The 14852-nt window shown below is 38.1% G+C and overlaps 1 protein-coding gene across 1 annotated transcript; it reads right to left on the bottom strand.

Annotated features, from left to right (window-relative positions):
- Nucleotides 1-10546: 10546 nt before the first annotated feature.
- LOC149146505 (indole-3-pyruvate monooxygenase YUCCA2-like) lies at nt 10547-14588 on the bottom strand. Its single transcript, XM_089448736.1, has 4 exons — nt 12988-14588; nt 11547-11795; nt 11128-11250; nt 10547-10949 (listed from the first exon to the last, which is right to left on the bottom strand). Exons 1-4 carry the CDS (start codon nt 13723-13725, stop codon nt 10749-10751), a joined length of 1311 nt encoding a protein of 436 aa, XP_089304862.1. The 5' UTR covers nt 13726-14588; the 3' UTR covers nt 10547-10748.
- Between the last annotated feature and the right edge of the window lie 264 nt (nt 14589-14852).

Genomic DNA, 14852 nt, shown 5'->3' with positions numbered 1-14852 from the left:
CTACAGGAAGTTCTGTGTCTTCTATAGGAAGTTCTATGTCTTCTATAGGAAGCCTACAAACAAGCCAAAATTGATCTCCGAAGAGGACCCGAAGGCTTGGAATATGTCCATGAGGCCTACACACATCCATGTTTCTATCCCTCACCCTTCTCCATTATTTTTTTCCACCTCATTGTGCTTCTTTCCTAAAAACTGTGTTCTACTGGAAGTTCCTGTAGAAATTACAGGAAGCTAGGAATGGATTTTAAAAGGCAGTTTGGCGAGCATGATAGCTTCCTAAAGGGTTCATATGTCCTCCTACAATCTTCAAACCTCTCTCCCATTAATTCGAAGTTTATAGCCCAAGCTCGTTTTTTCTCACTGTGCAAAAAAACTACAGAATGCTTTGAAGCAAAGATACATAGAACAGAAATTTGTTTTTTCCCTCACGTGAAAACCGTGCATCCATTTAAAAAACCATTTTACGGGGAGTTGTATAGAGATGATGGCAACATGCCCGAACAATTTCAGCCAATTCTAGTACATGGTTTCCGAGAAATCAGCCTCCATCACCTTCAGCCATTTTTGCATTTTCTCCATATCCATGCATCCATTTCAAAACCTGTTTCATGGGGAGATGCATATAGGTGATAGTAACCTACCCAAGCAGTTTTAGCTAATTCCAATGCTCGGTTTCCGAGAAATTGACCCCTGTAATCTTCAGCCATTTTCAATTTTTCTCTATATCCATGCATCCATTGACCACAATTTTCCTATGGGAGGTGCATAACAATGATAGAAGCATGCTTGGAAAGTTTTAGGTCAATCTGATCTATTGTTTGGGAGTAATGAAGAAAACAAGTTGTTGTCCTATAAAAATTCAGCATCAACAGCATGAGGGTGCAAATGTGAACGTTGAAGCAGGCTCCTACAGCGTAGGTCCAGCCAGAGGATACCTGCACCAGGAAATAATCCATGTATCAGCAAACAGACTAGCATGCATCCACAAAATATGAGCATGCAGCAGCAAAAAGGACCAGGACATTCGACTTCCAGGTACGTGACTAAACCCATTCCTCTGTTGCATGAATGTAATTTAAGAACTGCATGAACAATGTGATGGTTGGGATTAAACAAGATCGATGGACAGCTAACTGGACACCCTCGTCCAGTTCAGACAGTGCGTTGTCGAGTTCTCTAGCGCTTTGCCAGAGAACTCACGTGAAATTTAAAAAAACAAGTAGTGTTGGCTGTTTGAACTCTAGTGCAACTGATGACAAGTGATTAACAAGAAGAGAACATATAGTTCATAACAGCACTGCAGTCTACATGGGGCCAATGCACATCCGGCCACCTCATCTTCTCACACGAATCACGCTGCAGTTAACTATGCTCGGCTGAAACTCTCACCACTCTTTGTTCACTGCGCCTTCATGACATTCAGAACTGAAGCACACGTCCACCACTTCCAGGTCAGCTAACCAGTGGTCCTCTGCAAGATTCCTGCCTGATTTTTCGAGATTTCTGCCATTTTTAAAAAAAATCTCGCACCTATCGCTCTCTAGAGGAAGCACACTTTCGTTCTACAGGAAACGAGAGCCTTCTACAAGAAATGCAGAAAATAGCCATGCGGAAAGAAAACCTAGGATTTTCAGCGAACTTCAAGCTCAAAACGAGGTAGGATTGGGGAAGCTTCTTTGTGCATGATTTGTTTGTGCAAAGTGGTGAATTGAACATGGCATGAGATTGGAAAATCAGTGAAAAATCTGCCTGTGAATTGGAAATAAAACGTTTGCCTGTGTGTTGCACTGAGTTTCTCAGTTGTGTCTGCATCAAGATTCTCCTCCGCATTTCTTGTCTTTAAAATTCTCCTGTAGAGAAGATATGCAACTGTGGGGGCCAACCTGTGTATGGAAAATTTTGAACTTGCATGTCTGTATGTGTGCTGAGAAGAAAAATTGAGCTCTGTACTCTGTCCGTAGAAACACAATTCTTCCTTTCATAAACGGACAGCCAAATTCTGGGTAGAGAGGGCTAAAAAAGTCCACCTGAAGGATGTCACAGCCAAAGCAGACACACAGAAATAAAAGGAAAAGACACATCCAGCAAAACAGACAGAAATAGTTGACACAGGGATTTCTACAGGAAGCATGGAAACAAAACAACAAGAGGAGAAATCACCTGAGATATTGGCCAGGGAGGCAGCAGCTACACTTTCTGCCTTAAGAAGACCTCTAAAACAGAAAGGGAATTGAAAGAGACAAACCTCCATGTACTTTAAAGAAAGGAGGAGCACACAGATCAAAGTGGGTAGACCCCAGCCACAGTCAAAGGAGCCAATTATCATTGAGGACACCACAGCTAAACAAAAGGAGGAGTCTCTTTCAAAAATAACCATCACCTATGAATAAGGAAGCCAAAAACCTTCACTAGAGAGAGAGAATTAAGATGATGGACTCAAAGACAGTTCTACAGGAAGCTAAGAATTCTCTACAAGAAACTCAAAAGGGCAGACATAACACAGATTTCTGAAGAGCAGCAACTACAGGAAGGTTCCCTCGTAGGTTAGGAAATAGTAGAGGAACAACAGCCAAGGGAAGATACACAGCCTGATGTTGAAATGAGGATAAAGCAGTAGCAAGAGAGGGAGTCTCAGGTAGTAGCTGAAATACTGATGCTGAAACAACAGTTGCAGGAGAGAGAAGCCCAGATGGCCTGCACGGCCAGCTAGGCAATAGAAGCCCTGCAATGAAGACAACCAGCTCGATCCTATGCATTGTATATTAAATACCAAGAAGCCCTCCATACATTCACACTCCCTAGTTGGGAAGTCGTCAGGGACATGACAGCAGAAAGTGACATAAAATCCCTCACCTATGATATCAGTCCTTCTGACAGTGAGGAAGAAGAGCAGAAAGGGGGAGAAGATGAAGCAACTAATGACTCAGCAAGAAAAGAAAAGGAAAAGGAAGAAACTAAAATAGAAGAGGAAAAGGATGAAGAGATAGAACAAGAAAATCACAAGAATTCAAACAAGCAGACTAGGAGGAACAGTGGAAGGACATGGATAAGAAGGCAGGATTTTATGGCACACATGAGTAGACCACATCAGAAGCTTGGGATGATAAGGAGGCCACCAGGGCCATCAAAGATAAAGAGATATATTAGTTGCTCAGAGGATGAGCAACACTTTCAGTAGGGGTGTGATGATGAGCCCTAGAAATGGGTAATTATATGGGCTCATTCAGCCTCGTAATTCGACTTAATCCAACATTCTCATTAGTTTATTGCATGTTTTTGATTATATTTATGCTAATAGAGTGAATTGGGTTAGTCATTATGCCAACAAGTCTAATGTGTGCTTTATGCAGTCGTTTTGGTCAATTTGGAGACAAAATCAAAGGTTTAAATGAGCACTTGGCAGCCAAATTTGTGGAGAGGATTTGTAGGAAGGTGTCCCCTTCATTTATGAGCCCTTACCTTGAATTCTCCACTAGCAGCTCGGAGTTCAAGGGCCACCACATCGAATATCACAAGGGCAGCGGAGCAAGGGCTAGTAAAGTTGTTGTTAACTGCAAGTTTTGGCAGTCGAGTCCCTAAAGTTTAGGAGGACTATTGGGGTCCTCAATTTGTATAAATAAGAGGGCTTAGGGCCTCATTTGGGTTGGTAAGAAGTTAGTCATTTTTTATTTCGATTTTAGTCAGATGTTAGTCATTTTTTAGGGAGTAGGTTAGCTCTGCATTTCAGCACATTTGTAAGCTTTTTCTTGTAGATAGTTTTTGGGATGTAACTATTCTTTTGATCAATAAAGATGAATCCAGCTTTGCACTAGCTCTAATCTTCCTTAGGAGGTTGTAGCTCTTGGGGTTGGGCCCAACCCAAGTGCCCAGTACCTCCTTTGTGTACTTTTATGTGTCTTTGCTGCATTCTTAGAATAAAATCTGTTATTTAGAATAAGATCTTGCTTTGTTACTTAGGTTGTTTTTGATGATTGAAATAGATTTTCATGCTCCAGGTTGATTTGATAGATTGGTAAAGGAAAAGATCTACAAAAAGGCCATCAAGCAATCCTTGATTTCATCTCTCCCTCCTTGGGACCATGACCTGAGACGAAGGTGTCCTTGCTGCCACAAAAACATTGTTCTTGCTTCTTCATGCAATTGCTAGTGTTAAATTCTTACTTGAAAAAGTTGATACCAGTTATGATTACATGCTTAGATCTGTTCTTGCATGGTTTTCATTGTTGTTTTACATGATTTTTTTCCAATAAACTTCTGTCCGTCATGGTTTCTCTTTTCTAGGTCAAAGTAGGTTAAAATAGCTAGATCTTTGGTTTTTCTAGTCTTTCTTCGATTAGTCTTGAGAAATAGTGTGCAGAGCATCTATAATACCTCTTTGCCTACCCTTATCCCATCAATGCAACCTGCTCCATCCCCGAACTCAGATTCTTGCCCTTCATTTGCCTCATTTTCCCACTTTGCCCTAATTTCTACATTCTTGTGCATCATTGCTCCCTCCATCCTCGAACAAATCCAATCGCTCCTAAGCCTCATTCACCAGGTCCTAGACCCCTTAACACCCTTCTCTCACCTCCATACCCACTTCTTTACCTTTCTTCCACCATCAACCCTCCAAAATTCCCTTTCGGAACATCATGTAGAAGCTAGAGTACATCCTGTAGAACATCATGTAGAAGCTAGAGTACATCCTGTAGAACCCCTACAGACTTCATGTAGAAGCTCACGAAAGCAGTTTCTTGAGATCCGATCACTATGAAACTCTCTGGAAGGGTGCTAGGGACCCCTTAGGCCCTCTTCTCACCTTCCCAACTTCCTGCAAGCATTTCCTTTCGCCAATCAACCTCTGCACAGAAAAAATAGTCAAAGCACATGCATAATAACTCTGCGAAATTACTCAAAAATGAAGAAAGATGTTTTCTTCATATTTCTCTTAAGAAGTAGCTTAGTCCCATGCATTTTACCTTTCTAGAAGTCAATGGCATCCATTTATGTAGCTTTCATCCTTTTACTTGCACTAGTAGGGTTAGTCGGTAAAACTAGGATTTGCTAGGGTTTGCATTTCCTTTCAGCTTTCCGCTTCTTTTTGCAAGTAGATTGGCCTCCTTTGAGTTAGCTTTCATCCATCATAATTTAAAGCTTCTTCTAAGAGCTCATAGAAGTTGGCTTAAGCTCCTAGCGGACTTGTGCCAGCTGATCAAGTGACAACTGCGACAGAGCTAGTACTTGTGCATATAGCACCGTCGCTTCCAATTTTTTTACGAACTACCGGGTTGATAAAAGTAAAGAAGGGAGCCCTAGGAGTTGCAGAATTATTGCTGTAATACTGGAGCCCACCAGTTGGGTTGCATATTGAGGGTTGGAACTGTGCAATGCACATTTTAGGAGGGCCTGCAAAAGCTAAGTTACAAGGAAATTTTTGGAATTTGGCTAAGTGTGGCATTAATGAAACTGGTGTGAATAATGATATGACTTGGATATGATCACACACTTAGAACACTTGACAACACAAAAACATATATCTTCCAAGACACGTGAACAACATACTTCCCTCAGTGTGACAACTTTGCGACGACATTGAATAGTGATGTGAATTGACTATGATCACAAACTTACAATACTTGACAACATAACAATATAGATAAGGACACGTGAAAAACATAGTTCCCTCAGTGTGACAACCTTGAGATGACTTATGACAGGTGTGACGTTTAAGATACACTTTACGACGACCGTGATGACACTTGTGTGATAGTGCTTGAAGCTTTGGGAATGAGTGTGATGGATGTTTAAATGGTTAGTTCAACTCATTTACACAAACATAACCCCTTGAAACCACCAAAATAAGACTATACACATTATACGATAGCTAACATGCAAAAATATGACATTTACTTTATGAAGAGAAAAGGGGGAACAACACTTGCGAATGATAGTGAAAGCAACACATGCCAAAATGAAGATAACATGAAAACAATAGATATTAAAGTGAAAGAAAGAAAAAGAGACAGGCAAAAGCATGAAAAAAACACTTGCAAAAGTGATGGTGTGCAAAAGAGACAATTAGGAAAACTCACCAAAATGGTAGTACAAATGTAGCCAAAGGTGAGGGACTGTTAATAACAGTGCGCACTGACTATTGACATGGGTTGAAAATTGCAGAAACACTGTCTTGATGGACTGTGTTATTCTTTTTCAAGCTTTCATTTAAAAACGCATTCATGACCTCATTGTAAACTGAGCATGTTCAAGAAAGTGAGTTTGATCGATCAAGAAGTGACCACAGAACGACCGACCACGGGATCCATAGTAGGCTCCAAAATTCAAGTGAATGTAAAATGTTGGAAGGTGTTTGTCACAATGAAAACAAAGGGGTAGACCCTTTGAAAGGAGGGTTGCTTCCCTCCAAAACTCCTACAAAAGTGGATTTGGTTTCCTGACGTTCTCACAATTACTGAGGTGGAGTAATTTCCCATATGCCATCCATGTAGTTGACGATCTAATTGATGGAACATGCCTTCTAAACCTTCTGTTTTTAGTCTCCAATGTGCTCTTGTACAATAAATGCTACTTATCCTTCACATTCAATGTATTGTGCTACACAATATGACAAATATTCCTTAACCTTCCTAGTGAGCACATTATAGATCCAAATATGTCATCAAATGCAAAGAGAGGGGTAAAAAGGTTTTGAAGGATGGTTAGATGGGATTTGAATCTTACCTATTTGGGAGGACCATCAAACACTTTTCTCATAAGCAGCAAATTAAATACTTCCCTGACATAAAGAGAGTGGATCGAGTTCTCATGGTTGAGACTCACTAAGAGTCCTCTATAACCAAACAATCATCCTATATGTCCAAGAGGATATGGGGTTGGCATCCTATATCTGCTAGACCATAACATATTTCTTGACAAATTCCTAAGACAACCATACATAAACATCACCATGCATACATTTCAAAATCTAGTAGGAATGCATATGAATATTACACGTTGATCTTACCCAAAATCACCAATTCATGCCATGAACATGTATCACTTAAACCAAAATGAAAATTCACCAATAAAGCACATAAATATATAGATATCATCAATATCTTTCCTATTTCACTAAACATAATTTACATTGTAGATTTGAAATCCACAAGGGAACTTATCTAATCCCGATACATAACTTCATGTGACTAATGAAGTATGAGCCACTCTCCACCAAACCATAGGCTTAACTGTTGGTTCTATTCCTTGCAATTGTCCACCTCTAATCCTGACCATGTTTCCATGAGAAAAGTCTTCCACTTAGTCATTAAAGTTGGAGTCACGAAGACCATTCTCCTTGATTAGTGAAATATGAATAGATCTCTCAAAATCCCACTAAGCCTAGAGCTTTCCCGAATGCTATGGGTGGTTTCTCCTTCTCAAGCTACCAATGGTGTAAGGATGAAGGCCACTCTCCTTCTTCCACATAAAACTGGCATGTCCCCCTTAAACACCCAAGTGCTAAGAGCCTACACATGTATATGAGTGTTTTTCAAGTTTCTTTCATAGCACACATGAAGCCCCTTCACTGCCCATCAGTTCCTTGGTGACCTTCCCCACCCTACCTAGCAAGCATCTAGAATGTAGTTATACACAACAAGTCAAGTTTGAGATACTTTTCCCCAACTTTGTCAAGCCAAGATTGGATATATTCAATCCCTCACTATGTTTCTATATCTCGAGAGCCTCTTCTTCTCTCTAATTATGAATAGACATGGTATTTGATTGCTTATCCCCTCAATCCATCTGTGTTTCTTTTCCAATTTTTTTTGTCAAATTTACCAATTCGTGGTTAGATTAGAAGCTTCTTATCAAATCCTAAAAGTCTCTTGATGGGTACTCTACCCATACCTTGGATTAGATAAATGGGTATGGATTCTAACTACCTTTATAATCATGGGAGTTAAATATCAGCTTCCATCTCCTTTCCCATTGAATTTCTCTTGGCTAAATTGAGTATATTCAATATTCTAAATATTTGGTTCAACCAAACAATTTATGTATAGGGATTATTTCCATGGCTTCTCAAGATTTGTATTAGCCTCCACCTCTTTATTAGTTGTTTGGCAATTTATATTTAAAATATAATTACAATTGTTCTAGGACTTTTAACCCCTTCAAATTTACATGCCCACAGTGAATGAGGATAATTCATTAAAATCAAGGATAAATTTTAATGAATTAACTAGTATGAAGATATGGAGAATTTGAGCCCATAGGGGGCAACACAATTGGTGATAGCCATGTTATGAAGTAATATGTAAAACACGAAATTCAAAGTTCAAATCCTCCCGGGTCAAGACAACAAATATATATATATATATATATATATATATATATATATATATATGTATGTATGTATGTATGTATGTATGTATGTATGTATGTATGTATGTATATATATATATATATATATATATATATATATATATATATATATATATATGTATATATATATGTATATATATATGTATATATATATGTATATATATATATATATATATATATATATATATATATATATATATATATATATATATATATATCCTTTGCATTTTTTAGTTACATATATCCTTTCAGCCTTTAACAATATTGTAGACTTTGATGGCAATCTTGAGTCATATGTGCCAAAATTGGAGCTCACAAATGTGATTTTGTTTTTCGCATATATCTATTTCTTCTTGGTGGTCAATGAATGCCAACATTGGTTCTTGTAGTTGCTCTTCTTCTAGATCTTTGTAGAGTTCCCCTTTTAGGGGTGGGATATGAAGGCTATCTAAAATCATGTTTGTATGTGGTACCTCCACTGTCATGGCTATCTCTCTCTTCCATTTCAATCAAGAAAAATTTTGGGGGGGGGGGGCGGCGAGGGGGTGTTTGGGCAATGAAGTATTGGTGCTAGAGGGAGAACAATGTTGAGGGAAAAGGAGGAAGGAATCAAAAGAAGATAACACTTTCAAAAGTTTAAATATAAATATACTGACTATTTTTTGATTTTTCCAAAAAGGATATTCCTTTTAATAACCCCCTCTACATTGCAATTTGACTATTTTTCTTAGCTGATAGAGGTGTATATATGATATTCTCTTTTAGATTTAAACCTAAAACTTCTTGACTCTTAAAGTTATTAAATGTTATGTATTTTTTTCATCCAATTTAATTAATTAACATTATTCAATTAAATACCCATATTAATATTAAAAATACAAAAACATTATAATATTGTAATAATCATTTCAATACATTTCTAAAATTCCAAGCTAATATTAATAAATTATGTTTAAAAAAAGAGTCTAATACTATTATTACAATGTAATGCATTCAAAAAATAATATCAGTCAAATCAATTTCAAAACCTAATATGATACATTTAAAAAAGATACCATCGATTTAAATGATACCCATCAAGCCCACTTCTTTTTATTTTGAAAGATACTTATTAATGTTAACATCCATCATTCTTCATAGTGATCCATGTCTCCTTTATAAGAATAAACAAGTCAACACTGTGGATCTCTGCGTAGTGAAAATCAATTTACAACACCAGGTCCCATGAAGTTTAAGTTGGTTAGTAGATAAACCCATTAAGTCTTACACGAAGCTAAACATTCGCCTAGTGTGGAAATAAATGACATTGAATCCTATATTTTAACATATATAAATCACAGGTTCACATCCAATTGGTAGTGGCATTTTACAGTTACATACATGTACAAAAGGTCTGATACTTAAAAAAACATATCTTTTTATTTAGCTTTGCAAATAATGGAATGAACACAAAAAGGTTTAAATAGACACTAGCATGACACTAAAATCAATAAATACAATGACAATGATCCACCCACTTTGTGAAGGCACCCAATGGAGAAAAAGGGGAATGGAACAATTAAAATATGGAGTTGCAGTCCTTGTGCAATCTGAATGAGTGCTTTGGTATCCAAATCTGAAAGTCACCCATGTTCTCTTCTAGCTAATGAGCAGATTGAATTGATATATTTAATATATATTTGCATGTGAAGAAAATGAAGTGCCCATTAATCATAAAACGGCATGCCCATTCATATCGAAAGGATTGCATATAAAATATTTTGAAATGACCGTTGATTGGAATCTATGAAAAATGTTTTATGGGATTTTGCCGACTTTATTTTAATGATTGTTCAGTGCTTGTTGCAAACATTTTATGGGCTTTTGCCGACTTTATTTTAATGATTGCTCAGTGCTTGTTGCAAAGAAATCTGATGCAATGTAATCTTCACTGCTACATGCATTTAATAAAATAGCAAAAGATGAAAGCAAGAAAGATTTTCATAGGCATGGTCATCATTGTGAGTATCTTTCATGTTTCTGTTTACTGAACCTCGAGTCCCCATTAATTGTTCCAATTCCAAGTGGTGCTGGTAGATAGTGAGGCTTAATTAAATACATTGAGATTCCTTTAGCACTTTAAATCAAGTTCAATATATTAGTGGAATCATGATCAAACAACTACTTTCATATTATAATGGGTCAGATGCAGGTTATCAAAATACGCAGGTAGGTAGGCAGTCAGGCATGGCGTCGAAAATATAGGTATAACAACCGTTTGCTTGCCCATCTAATATTTACAAAGCTTTCAGTCAAACATCGGACTACACTAGATATTTCATCCGCTTGGCAGAAATTAGTTATGAGGAGGAGAAGGAACTCGAAAACTCGGCGTACAAGTCGTTCTATGATCTTACAGAGTTGTTAACGCAATTATTATAACCTTCTTTTATATCTCGAGCAATAAGCTGCGCATCAATGGAAGACCCTAGTAAACCCCTTCGAGATAGACCCGCAGCATACAAACCTTTCTTACCTACAGCCTTCCAGTTGTTAGGAAATGGAGCTTTAGGGAGTCCCTCTTCTGAGAAAAACCCGCCATCATCCTGAAGGTTCAAAAATCATATACCCAATGATTAAATGAAACATAGTCTACTTTTTTACCATTATTGGGACAATGATTCGGGTTAATTTTTTTAGAATTTTAAGTTTCAGTATTGTAATCTGCAGAAATCAAGAAAAAAATTAATAGTCAGGAACTCAAACTAAATGTTGTAAAACTACCTTCAGCCAACGGGGGACATCGCTTCTGTAACCAGTGGCCAAGATTATTACGTCGTAGTCTTCAGCATGGCCGTCCTCGAATTGCACTCCTGTGGCAGTAATGCCTTTTATGTTGGGAAAAACCTGCCATTGACAAACTGTGTCTTTAGTTTGCATTAAAATCATTATTAAGATGGCAGTGGGTGTTTTGTTTTGTTTTTATGTTGTTTATTATATCAATTTGGTATTAGCTGCGTCTATTAACAACATCTACTTGTTATTTTCAAAGAATCAAAGGAATCAAGGATCAATTTGTTATTAGCTGAGTCTACTAACAACATCTACCTATTTGTTAATAGCTGAGTCTACTAACAACATTAACCTGCTATTGGGAAAAATAAAAAAATAATCACCAATATATTTATTTTTATCTTATATACCTTGATGTCACCAGTGCGTATCTTTGCCACGGTACCCACGTCCAGAACGGGGGTTTTGCCCGTTTTACTTTTAAGCTCCAACGGGCCTTCCACGGGTCTGCTAAGACCGTAGGAGGCAGTGTTGCCCAGAGTGAATTTACTGTACAGCAGTAGCAGACGATCCACGATTCGGACAGGGAAGAGCTTCATCAACTTCATTGCTAAACCAAACGTGGATTTGCCCAGCATTTGCCGAGGTAGAACGTGTACCTGCAACGCATGCAAACAGAAAACCATTAACCACCATGTTTTATTTGTTCAGACCTACATGGAGTAAATGGTTGGGATGGGGTGCCCATCAAACACTCCAGATATTTTTATGTGGTTCAGTGTATCAATTTGGTACACAAACAACATCTATCTGTTATTCCCAAAAATCAAGGTAGGTAATAGCTTTCCAAACAAATGTGAACCCAAGTGAAGAAAAAAAAAAGAAAAACAACGAACAGTCCCACAACACAATCTACATTAGCTCCACCATCAAACATTCTAGAAATTTATTGTTGTTCGTGTACAATGCTATGGCCCTAGAAATAACAGCACTTGCATTTAGGTACTAGATCGGCCAACTTCGGCACGTGACCCTCTTATTCCCAAACCTGCGTGTTGGTTAACACTTTCCTCCTTTTTAGCACTTCCCTCCTTTTTGTTTCTTAAACAAAGGGAAAAACCCAACATAACAGAATAATGAATTAGCAGGGTGATTAATCAGCCGGATGTGCCATTTCGAAACATTATCCACTAAAGGTTACAAAAGCTGCTTGATTACCTTTACTTTTAAATTTTTAAATTTGAGTTATTAAACTATTTCCTTAATTCAAAGATAACACACTAAATTTTATTAACCATCGAACACTGTAAATACATGCATTGCAACCCACTAAATCTTATGCACGTATTCCAAAACACTAAATCTCACTCGTACATAAAACGATATCCTGCTAAAAATATTTCTATGCACTAATTTCCCGTTTACGAGAAAAGTGGCAGTATTATGGATCAGTTAAATCATGTTGTCTGCGTTTAACACTAAGAGTCGGGTATCATTTCAATGGTTGAATCTATCTTATCTTAACAGCAATAAACTTATTCCTGTTAACTAAGCGTGGCAGTCGAAGTCATAAATAATCCTACCTACCAACTGATTGATCCACCGATGAATGGATTGATATTTGCTCCCTGCCAAGTTCACATTCACAGGCTGTTCTTACACCTGTGTAACTACTCCGAGTTTCAAGAGAGGATAACTTCGAAAAACTTAGCGGGTAACTTCGAAAAATTAGAGGATAAGACTATTGAGTGAAGGAAAAGTCAAATAACATGAGACGCTGGATAATAGTGGTGATTTCTTATGTTATGGTATGATTAATTCTGAGAAAAAGAAGAAGTACAATATACTAACCGAACTGCGAACTACAAGGGATGGCCTGGCATTGTAGTTGACAAGATCGAGAGCTATCTCCATCCCAGAGTTACCACATCCAACAACCAAAACCTTCTTATATTCATACTCGAAACCATTCTTGTACTCACTGGAATGAATGACAGTCCCTTTAAAACTGTCAATCCCAGAGATATGAGGCCTCACGACCTCAGCATTCTCCCCGGTTGCAACCACCAGCCATTTTCCAACGTACTCCTTGAACTCTACCGCATTGGGCAGATCAGTATAATTATAACGACCCGAACATAGAACGTGCCACCTCTGAGAGTTTTCACAGAATCTGGCAGATTCCACTACTTGACAGAAACGAGGCTGAATTTGAAATTGCTGTGCATAACGATCCAAGTAATCAAGAAACTGATCTCTAGAGACAAAAGTGGGATAATACTCTGGGAAAGGCATGAAGGGAAGCTGGCAATACTCTTTGGCAATGTGGAGCTTGAGACGATCGTAGGTTTTGTTCTTCCACAGGGAAGCTATGCACTCCTCCTTCTCAATCACAATACTTGGTATGCCTTCCATCTTGAGACACACAGCGCTGGCCATGCCAGAAGGACCAGCACCCACAATGATAGCTCCCTCCACCTCCTCCAATCTCGTGGAGTTACAATAATATCCCTTGGCATCACATTTGATAAACTGGGGATCATTGATTTGCTTGGCCAACTGCTCCAAGGACATTGAAAATTGAGGCATTCTGATTCAAACTCAAACTCGCTCTGGGTTTCCTTACAACCACACAAGGCAGGCAGGCACTATAAAACACTGTGACAGGATCTGAGTGTTGCTATATAATAGGAAGCCATACGCACAAGGAAAAAATGCAACTATTGAATGAATGAAGACAGTGCGTTCGTGGAGACCTATGTATGGAATTGGGTAGGTAGGGAGAAAATATCTAGGATATGGATTAAGCTATATTGTTACCGATGGCAGGCCTGCCCAATCATACATTTGTGCAATTTCTGACACTTGATAGCTAGATCCCACCTCCTCCTAGTAACCATAAATTAAGGAATCGTTACAGCCCTTTTCAAATCTGTCTATTAGATCCTATTACTATACCTGCTTTTATACTTATCCACGGATTATTTTCCCTGCCTTTCTATCTTCCCTCAAATTATCCTGCCATTTTCTTGTAAAAACTGCATAGATTTCAGAGATTCTTAAATTTCTTAATAGGCTCTAGATCTCAGTCCCATTTTTTTTTAGTAACACTAGCGCAAAATTCTCCCCCTCTCGTGTCGCCAAATTGAAATTTCCATCTGAGAAGTGTTACTTATATTGGGTGGATATGGCATCTTGCATTTAATACTCCTACAACATCTGCGCATTTTGAGTGAAGATTCGGCATCGATATCCAGATGGATTCGATTGCGTGTTTATATTTCTTCATCCAATTTTTATTCTCCTTCCCGCCCTAGGCTCGATTACTTCATTACAGTTTCTCTATCCAAACTTATGGCCGTAACTCTACTCCGTGGCAGTCAACATTCCCTTCGGGAACTGGTCGTACCAAGCTTGCGCACGGTAACCAATTTACCTCGGAACTTGAGTTTTCATGAGTTAGTTCACGGACTATTGGAAATCCACTTCATGCATAATTCTTCGTTTATACAGAATATGCTGTGCGGAATATACGGAACATTGACATTAATGTGATTCCTCTGACAGACTATGAGCACCGGTGTCCGTGGACCTTTTTCTATTTACTCTGAGTTTCGATTTTCAGCTATTCCCTTGGAGCCTTCCTTATTTTCATATATTCTTATAATATATCCAAATCTGATGTAAAATTCAATGGACAGGAATCTGAGATATCT

Source organism: Pinus tabuliformis, chromosome X (assembly GCF_031772625.1).
Source record: "Pinus tabuliformis cultivar Carrire ecotype Pingquan chromosome X, CPIR1, whole genome shotgun sequence".
Classification (NCBI taxonomy): Eukaryota; Viridiplantae; Streptophyta; class Pinopsida; order Pinales; family Pinaceae; genus Pinus; species Pinus tabuliformis.
Note: the sequence above shows the minus strand (reverse complement) of the source record. Positions and strands in the feature narration are given on the sequence as shown.